The sequence below is a fragment of the Felis catus genome, chromosome E2, assembly GCF_018350175.1.
Source record: "Felis catus isolate Fca126 chromosome E2, F.catus_Fca126_mat1.0, whole genome shotgun sequence".
Classification (NCBI taxonomy): Eukaryota; Metazoa; Chordata; class Mammalia; order Carnivora; family Felidae; genus Felis; species Felis catus.
The window spans coordinates 13937326-13953893 of record NC_058382.1 but is presented as its reverse complement, the minus strand read 5'-3'; the positions used below and the strand labels follow the sequence as shown (position 1 = coordinate 13953893).

The window sequence follows — 16568 nt, the reverse complement described above, 5'->3', positions numbered from 1 at the left end:
CCTTAATTTCCCTGTTGTTCAAAAATGCTTGGCTCTTGTGGCATTGAACACACGTTTTCGAGAACAATACAATGGTATTATGTGTCCTCATTTTACAGGTGAGAAAATGAGCCTGGGGCTGGGGCAGGAGCGGGGAAACATAAGTCACACACTCAAGGTAACACTGCTAGGAAGTGGCAGAGGCGGGTCTCGAACCCAGGTCACTAGAATTTCCGTCTTTCAAAGTCAGTCCTTGCCCCCTTTGAAGAATGGGCGCGCTGCTAGATTCGTCCCCAAAGGTTCCAGGGAGGCTGAACTGGATATTCGAGGGTGTAGGAAGATCGGATTCGTTGCAGGGGTCTAGGAGGGGAATCCCACCGGCCAGCAACCAGGACGCCGGAACGCAGTACACAACCTGGACGAGGATCTAGCGCTCGGAGCCCACCCCGCTTCAACCCGAGGGGGCGGGGCCAGGCAACGCCCGTCCCCCTTTCGTCACGTCCGGTGGGGCGGGGCTTCGGGGCTTTCCCGGGGCGCGGGGGAGGGAGTATCGGTTAACCCCTGGGTGGCCGTGCGAGCTGGAGCTCCGCGGGCCGGAACCCGGGAGTTGGGGCTCCCCAGCCACACCCCTCGCGGGATTTAAAGGGGCAGGAGGGGCCGGGTCGGGTCGAAGCCCGAACCTAGGGAGCGGGCATGAGGCGCTGCCCGTGCCGGGGGAGCCTAAGCGAGGCAGAGGCCGGGGAGCTGCCGGGGGCGGCCCGCATGGGGCTAGAGGCGCCGCGAGGGGGGCGGCGGCGGCAGCCGGGGCAGCAGCGACCTGGGCCAGGCGCAGGGGGCCCGGCGGGGCGGCCGGACGGGGGCGGGCCCCGGACCAGCCCCGAGGGGTCCAGCCTCTACAGCGAGCCCGAGAGGGTCGGCCTCGGGCCTGAGCCGAGGACAGACGGACAGGTTGAGCCTGAAGCAGCTGGCCTCGGAGCGGAGACTGAGCGGCCCGGCCCCAAAACGGAGACAGACGTATCTAGCCTCCGGACACATCCAGAAAGGAGCAGCCACTGCTCAGAGCTGGAGACAGCCGGTCCCTGGACGGAAACTGGGACAGATGGCTTTTTGACTGATTCACACTGGTCTGACCTCCAGCCTCAGCCAGAGAAGGCCAGCCTCTGGACACAGCCCGTCGTTGATGGGCCCTGGACAGAGATAGAAATACATGGGTCACAGACCCAACCAGAGAGGGCCAAGACCTGGGCTGATAACCTCTGGACCCATAGGAACAGGTCCAGCCTCCGGACTGAGCCAGAGGGGGCCTGTCCCTCAACAGAGCCAAGTGCCGATGGCTCCTGGAAAGAATTGTACACTGATGGCTCCCAGATACAACAGGATACTAAAACAGCCTGGAAGCAGGTTGGCACTGATGGTTTCCCAACACAGCAAGATTCTGTTGGCTCCTGGACTCGGCCTGGCACTGATGGTCCCCAGACACAAGATACTCATGGACCCCAGACAGAACCTGGGACAGACTGTCTTTTGGGGGAATCCAAGCAGGATGGCCTGTTAGAGGAACCAGAACCCAGGGACTTGGGGGCTCACCTGTACTCTCGCCTGGAGTGTAGCCCCTTGACCCCTGTGCCCCGCCTCATCATCACTCCTGAAACACCTGAGCCTGATGCTCAGCCAGTGGGACCCCCCTCCCGGGCTGAGGGGGGCAGTGGCGGCTTCTCCTCTGCCTCCTCTTTCGACGAGTCTGAGGATGATGTGGTGGCCGGGGGCGGAGGTGCCAGCGACCCCGAGGACAGGTCTGGGGTGAGTGGGAACCGTTCTGCCCTTAGGCCACATCTCCCCAGACCCCTTATCCCCCTGCCTTTGCTTTGAGAAGTTTTCCAGCACCCACGAGCAATTTTATCTCCAGGTACCTCTTCTATCTGTCGACCTCCTCCCTCTGACAGCCAGGTTACCGACCCACTCCAGGCATCCTCCTGATCCTTTCCCTTTCTCCTCACCCACTGCCTCCGGTCCTGGGGTCTAAAATGGACAGCCACTGGCTGACTTAATGGTGCCCAGGGACTCCTGAAATTGTGTGATCGTGGGAGTCTGTGTGTGTTTACACACATATTTTTGAAGCAACTGTGTATGGTTTCTGTCGGATCCTCTAGAAGAGCACAAGTAAAGGAGGACAGAAAGGGTACACTTTTTAACCTAAGTTTTTAAAACATATTTTTATTTATTTTGAGAGAGAGAGAGCGCGCGCGCGTGAGCTCACCTGCAGGGGAGAGGCAGGGAGGAAGGGAGAGAATCCCAAGCAGGTTCAGCACCGTGAGATGATGACCTGGGCTGAAATCAAGAGTCAGACACTTAAACGACTGAGCCACCCAGGTGCCCCTTTACTCTAAATTTTTAAGGCACTGTGGCTGCCTTAAGGGGTCATGAACCTTTGCCACCCTTTAGCCATTTGCTTTTGTAGGGAGTGAGCCCCCCCCCCTTTTATCAGCTTCTCAGAGGGCTGTGTGAGCCCCAAACGCTGAGGACCCCCAGCTTAGCCAGGGACCATCTGGTTTTACCATTGCCTTCCAGCTCCCCAGGGGGCCCCTTGCACACTCTTGTTTACATCCTCCACCCTCACCGCCACCCCACCCCACCCCCATGCCCCCCACCTTGGGTGCGGTTCTCTCCTGGTGAATCAGGAGGGCTGGCAGGGCAGGTTCAGGGAAGGTCAGCTGGGAGGCAGGTGTGACAGACTCAAGTAGGTTGGCCTGCTGGGCCCTCCCATTGTCTGGGGCCCCTGGCCAGAGTCTGCCCTGAGCCCCCCTCACCCCACGGGGGCTCCCTTAGGAATGTGCTCACACGTGTGGCCACAGGTAGAGACAGACCTGCCTCAACCTGCCTGTGCCAGAGCACAGGAGTTGACCCTCTGGTCTTTCTGCCTTAGCTGTTCCCTCCACCTACTCTCTCACGTTCTTGGCATCTCCAAACAGCTGATCTGGGAGTGGATGGGAAAAAAAAAAAATAGCAACTAGTACTCACGCCCAGCTCTGTACTAAGCTCCTTGCTCGTATTAACTTTTTTAATCCTTACAGTAGCCCTATGAGGGAGATACTGTTATTATCCCCATTTTACAGATGAGGTCAATGACACTTGTCCAAGGTCACACACTTTGGAAGACACAGAGCGGGGATTCAAACCCTTCGCATACCAGGCACTTTTCTAAGGGTTGTGTACGTGTTAACCCTTATAACAGCACAATCACATTGGGACTATTATTGTCTCCATTTTATAGATGAGGGAACAGGTGTGCAGAGGTGAGGTCACTTGCTTAGGGCTGGCCAAGCCTGGTCGGAGCCAGGATTCTAACTCAGTCCTGGCTGAGTTGAAAACCCAGTTATTTCAAGCTCTGGGGTGTATGGGTGGATCCGTCCCTAACTTGCTTTCTTCCCACGCCTCCGTGTCTCCAGTTTTTCTTCATCCTTCCAGAATCTGCTTCCAAGACCCACCTCTGGTCAACTCTTGAACTCTCCCTGCTTTTCATCACCCTCCGTGGCTCCCCAGGGCCCTCCAGATAGCGATCAGGAGTTCAACCCTGTGTTTAGAGCTTCCTGTCTCCAGGCCTGCTTCCCGCATTCAGCTGCCCTTCTCCCTTCCTAACCCCCCTCCACTGCAAGGAGGCCAAAGTGCACACTGTTCCTCGAACGCCCTGCCACCATCCTGCCTCCACTCGTGAGCTGTTGCTCACTCATTTCCCACCGCCCAGAAAACAAACCCTTGCTTCCTTCTGGCTTAATTTTGAAATCCCATCTGACCTTAGAAGTCCCACAACTTTCTTCCTTTCCTCCCCGCGTCCTTCCTTCACACATCCATCCTGTGCTCCTAATCAGACCACTGACAGTCTCGGAGCCTCTGGTGTGTGTCCAGCCCTGCGTTGGTTTTGCTAGGGACACAGCAGTGACTGAGACATTACCCTCATGGAGCTCCCAGGCCAGTGGAGAAGACAGGCCCATCACCATACAGAGTGGTCAGGGGGCTGGGATGGGGGACGCCTAGTGTCGTGGAAGACTGCAGGAGGTGATTGGCCACACCTGAGGTATCAGAGAGGACTTCCTGGAGGAGGGGACATGGGAGATGAGACCATCATGAAATCATCTGAGAAAGCGCAGATTAACCATCAGGTCCAAGAAAGAGACAAGATATGAACTGCTTATGATTAAAAAGAAAAAAAAAGATAGTTACAACTAACCTCCCTCAATCCAAGCAATGCTTTTGGAACAGCTGTTGTGTGCTAGGTCATGGGCTGGGGACACAGTCATAACCATGACAACCCCAATCCCTGCCTTCAGAGTTTATAGCCCAGCAGGGCTGTAGTGTGTAAGCCCAGGGCAGTGCGTTCAGAGTTAGAACCCCAGCACTGTGCTGTGTGATTTAGGCAAGTGACTTCATCCCCCTGAGCCTCTGTTTCCTCTGTAACACAGTGTCAACAATCCTCCTGGGGTTGTGTTTTTAGGATTAAGTAGGTTATGGCTCACCGAGTCTTTGTCATTGTGCCTGGAATGTTCCAGGTACTTAGTAAACAGGAACCTTTATTAATCACCTCCCCTTCATGGCTGGCAGCTGGAGGGTGGAAGGAATAGCCCTTCCTGAATCTCGTAGTCCAACACCCTGCCTCTGCCTGACCTTCCCACTGTCAATTAGATGTCTGCTAGGTAGCTGGGCTCTGAGTAGGCGGGAGAGAACATGGCCTTGACCCCAAGGTAGTGGGGGAATGAGCCACACAGATTCCTTCTCTGGAGAGGACCCATTCTCCTAATACTTGTCTAAGGGACTGCCATATGCCTGGAGCAGAGAATGTATTCATGTGTCTGCACGCGTGCTCATACATGTGAATCAGACTCTAAGCCAGTCTCAAGAACCTCTTGATTGAGTCAACGTGATACAATGAAATCTTTGTTTTCGGTTTGCTTTACTGGTTTTCTCTTGCTGTTCTCTCTCTTTCTTTGCTTCCATTTATTTTTTTCTTTCCCGTCATCACTTGGTATGCGTGTCTCCCTTTCTGTCTTTCTAGATTTCTCTCTTTGTCTTTTGGTAACCTGTCACTGTATTAGTCAGGCTAGGTCAGGATTTGCTGTGGTAACAGGCAACCCCCGAACTTAGTGACTTGGAACCACGAAGGATTATTATCGTTGACACTGCACATGCACCATGGGCCACTGGTGGGTGACGTCTTCACTCAAGGCCCAGACCGAGGAAGCTTCTATTTCTCTTTCCTCACTCCCCACCCACTTCCACAGCAGGGAAAGGAACATGGAGAATCACGTACTGGCTCTAACGCTTAGGCATTTCACTTGCCAAAGCAAGCCAGTAGCCGAAGTTCAAGGTAGCAGGGATGTCCCTAGAAGGGAGGATGGGCTGGAGCTGTTTGGTGAGCAGCTCTCCTGACTGCCCCAGTGTCCATCTCTGTCCCTCTCTGTCTCTGTCGTCACCTTGCCATCTGTTTCTAATTGTGTCTTTCTCTGTGGTTCAGCCTCCATTCATCAAGTCCTGCCTCTATCATTTTCTCCAGAAGGTCTGACTTGGTTTCAGGACAGAAGTGAGGTTTCCAAGTTTTTGGTGTGTGACCTGGCCTATTTTTACTCATTCGAAAAGGACAGAAAGACAAGGGTCTAAAGAAAACGATGACGAGGACAGAGAGAAATGGACAGACTCTTCCCCACCTTTGCTGAGGCCTATGGGGAATCTCAAGACTGCTGAACTAGTGGGCTTCGCTCACCCCAATGAGCTAGGGAGCAGCACTCCCAGGAAGCCCCCTGGTCCACCCGCTTCCCCTCCGTGCTGCATCCCATCCCCCGCCCTCCCCAGCCTCGGCAGTGACCCCACCCTGCTGTGCCTCACAACAGAACAAACCGTGGAAGAAGCTGAAGACAGTTCTGAGATATTCGCCCTTCGTGGTCTCCTTCCGAAAACACTACCCTTGGGTCCAGCTGTCGGGACACGCTGGTGAGAGCAGGGGTGCAGGGGACGGCCGGGTGGGGGGGCGGGCAGACAGGCTGGGCAGAGACAGCTGAGCTGGGGAAAGAAAGCTACAGGGCCGTTCTCTGTAGTTCAAGTCTCCCCGTCTGTCAAATGGGCTTGAGGACAGTCTCCACCTCTTGAGGCTGTTACGGGAAGTGCTTAGGCCTGGGCAGGGGCTGAGGGCCGTTCCCAGTGCCAGGGGGACGGGGAGCAAATCCTCAACCCTGGGGGAAAAATGGTCCTGGGCGCAAACCCTAATTCTGCACTTATTTACAGGTGATCCTGGGTAAGTTACTTCCTCTCACCGGGCCTCCTCACTTGTAATATGGAGCTAATCCTACCTCCTTTGCAGGGTTCACTGGAGAGTTACCATCAAAATATATATATATGAAGATTGAGACACAGGCCCCTCCTAAGTAGAAATAATCATTCCTCAGCCCCTCCGTGTCCAGAATATAGTAGGTGCTCAATAAATAGCAGCTCTAATGGTTTCTCCCAGCACCTAGTGTGATGTCTCCGGCGCATAGCGGCACAATGCCTAGGACATAACATATTTTGTAAAGGGCTAGATGATAAACGTCCTGGGTTTTGTGAGCCATACGGTCTCTGTCACAACCGCACAATTCTGTTGTTTTAGCACGAAAGCAGCCAGAGATGACACATCAACACATGACTGTGTCTGTGTTGTAATAAAACTTTATTCACAAAAATGCGTACCGGTGGGGACAAGACAGATGGGGCCCACCAGCAAAGGAAGATAAGAAGGGAGCTTACCTACCTAGTGTATCCTTAGATCTGAGTCATCGAAAAGGCCAGCCCCCACCCCCACACCCCCGACACTGTAAACCCGGGGCTGCCGTCGCCATGTTTTCCAGTTACTGAGTTAAAATACCAAAGAAACCTCAAAAGTTAGTGGTGGTTAAAAGAAAACTTAGTGGGATAAAACAACTATTTTATTGCACTCCTGGGTTTGGGGTCAGGAGTCCAGACCGGGCATGGCAGGGATGGCTTGTTGCTACTCCATGGAGTCTGGGGTAGGACAACTTGGAACTGCAAGGTGGAAACTTTTGAGGTTCATTCACTCACGTGCCTCACAACCGATTGTTGGCTGAGTCTCAGCTGGGGCCACTGGCTGGAGAGCTTATATGTGGCTTCTCTGTGGAGCAGCCTGGGCTTCCTTACAGTACGGTGGCCTCAGAGGAGTCAGCTTTTTTAAATATTTTTTTAAATTTTTAAATGTTTATTTATTTTTGAGAGAGGGGGGAGAGAGAGAGAGAGAGAGAGAGAGAGAGAGAGAGAGAGAGAGAGAGAAAGAGACAGGGAATCTAAAGCAGGCTCCAGGTTCTGAGCTATCAGCACAGAGCCCGATGTGGGCCTCGAACTCATGAACCATGAGACCGTGACCTGAGCCAAAGTTAGACGCTTAACCAACTGAGCCATCCAGGCGCCCCTCATTTTTTTTTTTTTTTAAAGCTTATGTATTTACAGAGAGAGAGTGAGAGAGAATGAGCAGGGGAGCGGCAGAGAGAGAGGGGGACAGTGGATCCGAAGCGGGCCCTGCACTGACAGCAGAGAGCCCGGTGCGGGGCCCGAACTCACAAACCGCGAGATCATGACCTGAGCCACAGTCGGACGCTTAACCGACTGAGCCACCGGGCGCCACAAGGAGTCTGCTTTCTTACGTGGCATCTCCGGACCGCAAAGGCAGTCGTCTCTGCCAACGAAGTGGAGGTCGCATCCCCTTTTGTGACCTCGAATCTGAAGTCACGGTGTCACTTCTGCCAGAAGCCCTCCCAGATTCAAGGAGAGAAGACTTAGATTCCACTTCTTGGTGGGGAGTGGTGAAGTTCTGGAAGAGCCCGTGAGACAGGAACTGTTGTTGTGGCCATCTTCGGCGGCGCGTACAAGCTGAAAATACGATTTGCCCCAATAAGAGTTTGTAACGCTGATCTACACGGTCTGTGCGGTCCAGGAAATGCCTGAGTTGTCAGTTGACATGAAGTGGGCCCGGGCGCCAGCACGGCGGGACTCCAGGCAGAAGCAGACGCAGAGCTGCTCTGGAGCCGCACGCTCTCGAATCTGATCTCACACAGATTCCCACAGCCCATCATGAGCTCACAACCCGAAATGACAAAACAAGTGAGGCCCCTACATGCTGTGGACAGGACTCTGTTGAAATGAGGCGCAGCAGTAGGCCCTTCCCTTGCCACATGTTGGCTGCGACTTTGAGAGGTGCAGGGAAGGAGAGAAAGCCTTCTGGAAGGGGTCAGGCAAGATGAGGGCAGCCAGGATCTGACGTTCGCGGGAGATGAGGGGAGGCTCCGGCTGATCCAGCTTCTGACCCTCTCGTCGGCTGTGCTCCCCTAGGGAACTTCCAGGCAGGAGAGGATGGTCGGATCCTGAAGCGTTTCTGTCAGTGTGAGCAGCGCAGCCTGGAGCAGCTGATGAGTGACCCCCTGCGACCCTTCGTGCCCACCTACTATGGCATGGTGCAGCGGGATGGCCAGGCCTTCAACCAGATGGAAGATCTCCTGGCGGATTTTGAGGGCCCCTCCATTATGGACTGCAAGATGGGCAGCAGGTGGGTTTAGCCACAGGGCAGATGCAGAGGGCCAGCGTTGGGCATTTTGGAGATGGTGCCTCTCAGGTCTTCAGAGTGGTAGTACCCGCATGTGCTCCCACCAGCAGTGCGTGAGAGTTCCAGTTGTTTTTATCTTCTCATTGGGTGCTTGGTATTGCTAATTGTAACCATTCTGGTGAGTGTCTCATTAGGATTTTAATTTCTGTTTCTCTGATGACCAAAGAAGTTGAGCATTGGTTGATTGGCCACTTGGAGATCTTCTTGTGAAAAGTGCCTCTTTGAATATTTTGCCCAATTTTCTTTTCTTTTCTTTTCTTTCTTTCTTCTTTCTTTCTTTCTTTCTTTCTTTCTTTCTTTCTTTCTTTCTTTCTTTCTTTCTTTCTTTCTTTCTTTCTTTCTTCTCTTTCTTTCCTTTTGAGTTTATTTATTTTGAGAGAGAGAGTGAGCAGGGAGGGGGAGAGAGAGAGAGGGGGAGATGGAGAGAATCCTAAGCAGGATCCGCACTGCCAGCACGGGGCCCAGTGTGGGGCTCGAACTCAGGAACCATGAGATCATGACCTGAGCCAAAAGTAGTCGGACGCTTAACCAACTGAGTCACCCAGGTGCCCCTGCCCATTTTTCTGTTGGGCTGTCATTTTCTTTTGGATTTGTAATTCTTTATATATTCTGAATACAATTCCTTTGTTGGAGACTCACATACATACATACGCACACATTGTCCAGCTTTCCCATTTCACTCTCTTAATAGTAGCTTTTGATAAACAGAAGCACTTTTGATTTAGGCCAGTTTGTCATTTTTTGTCATCATGATTAGTAGCTTTGTGTTTAAGAAATCCACCTACTCCAAGTTCATGAAGATCTCCTATGTTTTCTTCTACAAGCTTTATTGTTTTAACTTTCACATATAAATTTGCAATCCATCTAGAATTAATTTTTATATATGGTGTGAGGTAGGGATTGAGGTTCTTTACCCTGCCCGCCCCCTCCCCTCCATATGGCTATTCTCTTGACCTGGCACTGTTTATTGAAAAAATTTCCCCTTTCCACCAAATTGCTGGGTCTTCTGTGTCATAATTTGGGCGAATGTACACGTGTGTCTGTTTTTAGACTCTGTTCTGGTCCATTGATCTGTTTGTCTGTTCTTGTGCCATGCTGTGGTTTTATAACTTGCCTTGATATCAGGGAGTATGTCCTCCATCTTTGTTCCTCACAGTTTCCTTTGCCACGTCCTCTTTGTCCCAGGACCTACCTGGAGGAGGAGCTGGTGAAGGCACGAGAACGACCCCGGCCCCGGAAGGACATGTATGAGAAGATGGTGGCTGTGGACCCTGGGGCCCCCACCCCTGAGGAACACGCCCAGGGTGCCATTACCAAGCCCCGTTACATGCAGTGGAGGGAGACCGTGAGCTCGACCTCCACCCTGGGCTTCCGGATTGAGGGCATCAAGGTGAGGCCAGGAGCTGCTAGCCTGTCACCAGAGTGCTGGGAGCTAGATCTGAGGCCAGGCTTCTTGGGGAGCATGGGCATCAGGGAAGGCTGGAAAGAAGCAGGATGTGGAGAAAAAGCAGGAGACTGTAGAAGATGAATAGACGGGGGCTCTGGGAAGCCCTGTTTCTCTCTCACCCCCATCACTGACCAAGTTTTGTTTATCTGTCTCCTTGAGCAGCTCCAGATTCTGTCTCCACCCCTCCCCCCAGCCCCTGGTCCAGCCCATCTCTCCTGCCCTAACCTCCCTGGTCTCTCCCTCCCTAGCCTTCCTGGGCTCCTGGGTTGTGGTCTCACCCCCTCTGATCCTCATCCAACACAGCAGCTTGAAGAATCCTTTTCCCCCCTTATGGGGAGAGATTTTCTTTTTTCTGTCCTTCCTTCTTTCTCTCCTTTTTTGTAAATTACACCTAATTATTTGAAGAGGTATTCACACAGTTCAAAAATCAAAATAACATACTGGGATATACAGGGGAAATCTCTCTCCTAGCTCTGCTGATGTCCTTCCCGTTCTGTCCCTCCACCCCCGACCTGCTCATGGGGAACCACTTTATCAATTTCTTCTATTTTTTCCTGCAAATACAAATGCAATTGCATATCCTAACATTTCCTCCTCCCAGTCTTACACAAACGGTGGCAGAAACCTGGACAGCTTTTCATTCCATAGCAAGTCTTCCTTCCTTCCTTCCTTCCTTCCTTCCTTCCTTCCTTCCTTCCTTCCTTCCTTCCTTCCTTCCTTCTTTCCTCCCTCCCTTCCTTCCTTCTTTCCTTCCTTCCTTCCTTCCTTCCTTCCTTCCTTCCCTTCCTCTCTTCCTTCCTCAGTTATATAATAGCTCTCTGTGGATGTGACACAGTCCCCTACAGATGGCCACCTGCGTTTCCACTTTTTGCCATTACAGACAGTGCCTCAGTGAATCACTTTGTACATGAGATACTTTGCAAGTGTATAGGTTTAACTGTAGACTAGATTCCCAGAAGGAGGAAGACGGGGTCAGAGATGAAATGCGCTGGGAATTTTGCCAGAGATTGCCAAACTCCTTTCACAAGAGTAGAATCATTGTGCACCCCGCCTGTTTCCCCACGGCCTCGCCTGAGGCACCTTTCCAAGTTGTACAACCTACTGTCATTCTCCTATTCAAAACCCTTCTATGGCTCCCTAGTCCCCTCGGGAGAAGTTCTCTGGCCTAGAGGGCCCTCCAGGGTCTAGCCTCATCCCTCCTCTCTCCCTCCCTCTTTGTCTACCTTCAAGCCACAGTGCTTTCATTTCCTTGAAAGAGTTTTCTTTTCCTGCCACAGGACCTCTGCACATGCTCTTCCCCCTACTGTTCCCTCTGATTGATACCCGGTCATTTTCCTGTCTCCTTTCAAATTTTGCTTCCTCCAAGAAGCCCACCTTAATTTCCATCCTGCTCAATCAGGGCCCTCTCTTTACCTCCTCATGGCTCCCTATATTCTATTATTGTGTTCTCTCCCTTTGTGATGATTTTAGTGTTCTATACCTGCCTCCTTCACCTGACTGTGTCTGTCCTATTACCTCCATGTTATCAGCACCCACACAGCACCTGGCACAGTGTGGCAGAAAGACTCAGGTGGCTTCTCTGTGCCCCCCTCAGACATAAAAATTATTAGTCTCATTTATGGAGTGCTTACTTAATTGTGTGCCAGGCACTGTGCTTTGCATCCTACATATCCAGTCTCCTTTAATCCTTATACCAGCTTTAGGCAGCCAATAGCAACGCAGTCCCCATTTTCCAGGTGAGGAAACTGAGGCTGAGGGCGGTGAGGTGGCTTGTTTGGGGCTGCCCAGCTAGGAAGTAGCAGAGTCACGGTTCAAAGCCAGATCTACCCTTCTCCAAAGCCCACTTGGCTAAACCGGCTCAACCAGGGGGTTCAAGGTTGGACTCAGAAGGACTGGTTGCTCTGGAGTGTGATTTGGGGCTGGGTTGAACTGGGCTGAGCAGGTGGGCTGGCTCCCCCTGAATAACCAGCAAGTGTGAGGGGCAGGCAGGGGGTCTCAGGAAATGCCTGAGGCTGCTTGGTGTCGGGCGTGAGAAGGAAAAGGTGATACTGGGCCTTCACCCCTTGCCCTGCAGAAAGCCAACGGGACCTGCAACACCAATTTCAAGAAGACACGGGAGCTGGAGCAGGTGACAAAGGTGTTAGAGGACTTTGTGGACGGGAACCGTGGAATCCTGGTGAGCGGGACACCGGGCCCTGTATTTAGCAGCTCAAGCCCCCCGCCATCATCGCTGCTTGTAAGGCAACGGTCTTCTGCTTTAGGCCGAGGATGGCCAATACTGGCTGGCGTTGCTCACCATCTGCGGTCAGCTGGTGGCTTGGCTAGCGCTGGCTGGTCTAGGAGGGCCCTGCTCCTATGTCTGGTGATTGGCTCACGACTTGGCCGCTTGTCTCTCATGATGCAGCAAGCTAGCCTGGGCTCGTTCTCAGCCTAGAAACAGGTGGCCCCGAGAACAAGTGGAATTGTCAAGTGTCTTGATTGGCTAGGCTCAGAATGGCCACCATTATTTCCACCATGTTTTATTGGCCAAAGCAAATCTTCTGACCCAACCGAAATTAAAGGGACTCGACTCCACTCTTGGCGGGAGGAGCTGCTAGGAATTATGAGTATCCACATATTCTCCCAGCCACACTCTTGCCTGTGTTACCCCAGGGCATCCAAGCCCCCACCCACCACCCATTTTCCCCGTGGCTCCTTTGATCCCCTCCTGGCTGTGGTCTGCTCGCTTCTTTGAGGGTATAGGATGAGGTCAGGCCTCAAGGCGGGTAAGGACCCACAAAGTCCCTGTGCTGACCGTGAAACGCTCCCTCTCACACAGAGAAAGTACGTGGCGCGCCTGGAAGAACTTCGTGAGGCTCTGGAGAATTCCCCCTTCTTCAAGACCCATGAGGTGCGAGCCCCCGCTGCCATGGGGAGCAGAAGGCCACGTGTGTGAGGGTGGTGGGAGGTGGGGGGTTGGGGGTTCAGTGCGGGGGGGGGGGGTCAGCGCCTGGCAAACAGCTGACAGATTACCGGGCAAGGCTATTAAAAGGAACCCCCAAGGTTTGGGGTTTGCTTTTCGATGGTAGGCAGCAAAGGGGATTTCAGGGGCTCAAGACAGGTGGCCTGGAATGAAGGCTGTTCCACGCTGGGTACGGGACTTACTTTCTAAGGCCTCAGTTTCCTCCTAACACGAAGAACAATGGTGCCTTCCTCGCAGGGCTGCTGAGGTGTGAGACCAGCAACTGTCGAGTGCCCTTTGGAGCATGGAAGTACATTTAACTCCTTGCTCTTAAAATTATTTTGTAATCATAATTATTTCCAGCTATCCGTGGCTGCATTCCTATTTGGTGGCTCCCCCCCTCCCCCATCCCTCCCTTCTGCAGCCCGTGTGTCTCTGGAAGTCTGGGGCCGTCTCAGCAGGTCTATGAGGTGGGGATGTCGCAGCGTGTGTCCTTTCCCTCTCCCTCCTCTCTCCAAGCTCTTCCACCTCCCCTGTCAGGTCCCCCTCACTTCTTTTTCCTGGCGACTCCTGAAAGATCCTTGATCTGGGAGTCGGGCTGCCTGGGTTCGAATCCTGCTCTACACACCTCAGCCACCTGCGCCTGGGAGTGTTTCTGCAGACCCGTCTCCTTGACAGGCAGGACGGGCTAACAGAGCACCTGCCCCGTGGGCGTGGGGAGGACGAAGCAGGTTTATATACATGGGAGCATGGCCCACAGTAAACCCTCGGCATGTGCCAGCTGTTACCGTCATGTTCATTATCATCAGATGTCATCCTCGTTGCCGTCCCCATCACTGCCCTTGGGCTTTACACACAAGTCACAAAGAGGAGGCCTGGGGACCTCGTCCCTTATGTGCTCATGTTCGGTTTCACCCACCTGGTGACTTAGCATTTTAAAAAATAAGCTGCCAACATCTAAAACGTGAGACTTCCGGTTTACCTGGCACTTTGGGAGACGTGGCAGCACCGGGCTGCTCACCATATGCCAGCAGGCCAGAGTGGGGTGGAGGCTGCCTCCTCTGCCAGCCGCCTGCTCACCTGCCCCGTCACCTGGGTTCTCTGGGAGCAGTGGAGTTTGAAACCCGACTGGAAAAGGGGAGGGGCTTGCCCACCTGGAGTCACATGGAGGCAACGAAAGTACTGTTTCTAAAAAACAAAGCCAAAAAAACCCAAAAAAAACCCCAAACCAGCATCTACCGAGGGCGGTGTGTCGAGCACTGCAAAGTGCTTCATGGAATGCTGCAATGACCTTAGCATCACCATTCGACAGATGGGGAAACTGAGGTCTAGAGAATGGAAGCCCCGTGCCCTAGGGTCACCAGCAGCCCTCTGCTGGGTCTGAGCAGTTCTCCAAGGGGAAGACATTATCCGCTTCTCCCGTGCAAGATTCTGCAGGTGTTTGTTTGTACCCCAGCTTGGAAAAGGGTAGTGGTTAACATTGTCGTCTGTTTGCTATACTGGCAACTGTTCTAAGAACTTATACGGATGAATTCCCACATGTAACGTGCAGGGTAGCCTTTGAGTAAATGGTACGGTTATTCCCTTATTCCCACTTTGTATGTGAGCAAGCGGAAGTACAGACAGGTTAAGTCACCTGCCTAAGGCCACCGAGCCAGTTAAGTGGCCGAGCCAGGATTTGAACCCAGACAGCCTGAGTTCAGGCTCCAGAGTTCAGCACCCTGCTCAGCTGCCTGTTGGGGAGGGGACCCAAGCCAGTGCCTGCCCCTCCCCCTAACCTCCCGCCTCTGTCCCTGCAGGTGGTGGGCAGCTCCCTCCTCTTCGTGCATGACCACACTGGCCTGGCCAGGGTCTGGATGATCGACTTTGGCAAGACGGTAGCCCTGCCTGACCACCAGACGCTCAGCCACCGACTGCCCTGGGCTGAGGGCAACCGTGAGGATGGGTACCTCTGGGGTCTGGACAACCTGATCCGCCTCCTTCAGGGGCTGGCCCAGGGTTGACCCACTTGCCCACTGCCGGGGTGACTTACTGGATGGTGCCCATCTGGCTGGCGGTGCCCCGAGATTGGCCGTGGGGGTTGACCTCGGGGTTAGGAGAGGTTGCATTGTTCACCATGCAAGACATGAGTGGAAGGCCCGGAGGGCCCTGGAGCCCCGCCCCTTTCATGATACAGAGGTTTTGAAGACTGGAGAGGGGACGTGCCATGGCTGCATCCCACCTTGTATCAGAACCAGACTGGGCCCTCTGACCAGCCAGGAAGGTTTCTGAGGGGCGACGTGCCTCTCGCCATAGGGATGACTGTAATCACCGTCTCCTTGTCAGTCCTCTCCCGGCTGCAGGCTGGCTCCCGGAGGCCTGGGAAGGGTGAATTTCCTCTCTGGCGCCTGGGGGAACCAGACCTCACCTGTGAACAAATGCAGGAGCCACCTGTCTGCCCGGGAGAGTCACAACCCCATCTGTTCGTCTGGGGCCATTCCAGCGCTGACAGAGGTTCAGGAGGGTGTGACACCACAAGGTCTGAGAGCTGCTGCTGTTGGGCGGGGACCCAGTTCTCTCTGTCCTGCCCTCCCCTGACCCCATGGGATCCTCCCCACTCCTGAGAGAACTCTGCTGACCCCCTGCCGACCCAGGCCACAGCCACGTCCTGTGCCAGCACTGACTAGCACAGCCTCGTTCCTCGGGCACCAGCCTCAGCCTTGGGACCCCCTCCTCCCACCCCTGACCCCCTTTCCCTTGCTTCTAGCCGACTGGTGGCAGGAAGGGCTTTCAGACCTAGAAGAGGAGGCTTGGGAATCAGAGCTGCCTTCCTCTAGAGATGCAGGGTAGGTGGCTGTGACCGAGGGCTTGCCACCTGGTCCAAACCAAAGACCCCAGCACCTTCTCAGGTGTGGGTGATGCCCCTCCGTCCCCCTCCTCCTGCACCCGTACCTTGGGCTTCCTAGTCTAGGAGGCTGGGAACCAGGCACCTCCCTCTTCCCCAAGCTGAAGCTCTAATGTGTCTTCCAGGCCTGAGGAGGCGTGCTCCTTTTTCTACAAACTGTCTTTATACTTATTTATATGAGAGGTAGTCGTTAGCTGGGGCAGCGCTGGGGAACAGGAGGCAAAATCGCTTCATGTGCTTTCCCCCTGTGACGACGCCCCAATAAATCACATTCAGCGTCAACTTTGTGGATTTTTTCTTTCGCATCTGGGGCGTGTGGGCTCAAAGCTCATAATTTCACCATTAGCGCTGGGCGGGGTAATGGGGTGATGACCCGTTCAGGAGAGATTCGGGCGCAGAGCAGGCTGGTTCACTCATTCAGCATTTACCAAGCTGCTACTCAGGTGCCTGGCTCTGTGTCGGACAATGTGGGGGACATACTAGTGACCAAGACAGCTCCAGGCTGTGCCCTCGGGGGGCTCCCAGGACAGTGCACTGGACAGCGCCAACCGGGGTGTCCGGGCTGGTGCAGAGTGGCCAGGGCGGGGACACCCCTCTCCTGATTAGAAACACCGCACCTTTGGGGCGCCTGGGTGGCGCAGTCGGTTAAGCGTCTGACTTCAGCCAGGTCATGATCTCGCGGTCC

The 16568-nt window shown here is 53.8% G+C and overlaps 1 protein-coding gene across 1 annotated transcript; it reads left to right on the top strand.

Annotated features, from left to right (window-relative positions):
• The first annotated feature begins 527 nt into the window (after positions 1–527).
• On the top strand, positions 528–16165 carry ITPKC (inositol-trisphosphate 3-kinase C). The gene is made up of 7 exons (XM_006941342.5): positions 528–1779; positions 5859–5958; positions 8341–8554; positions 9797–10001; positions 12133–12234; positions 12877–12948; positions 14799–16165. Exons 1-7 carry the CDS (start codon positions 673–675, stop codon positions 15000–15002), a joined length of 2004 nt encoding a protein of 667 aa, XP_006941404.3. The 5' UTR covers positions 528–672; the 3' UTR covers positions 15003–16165.
• Positions 16166–16568: the final 403 nt, after the last annotated feature.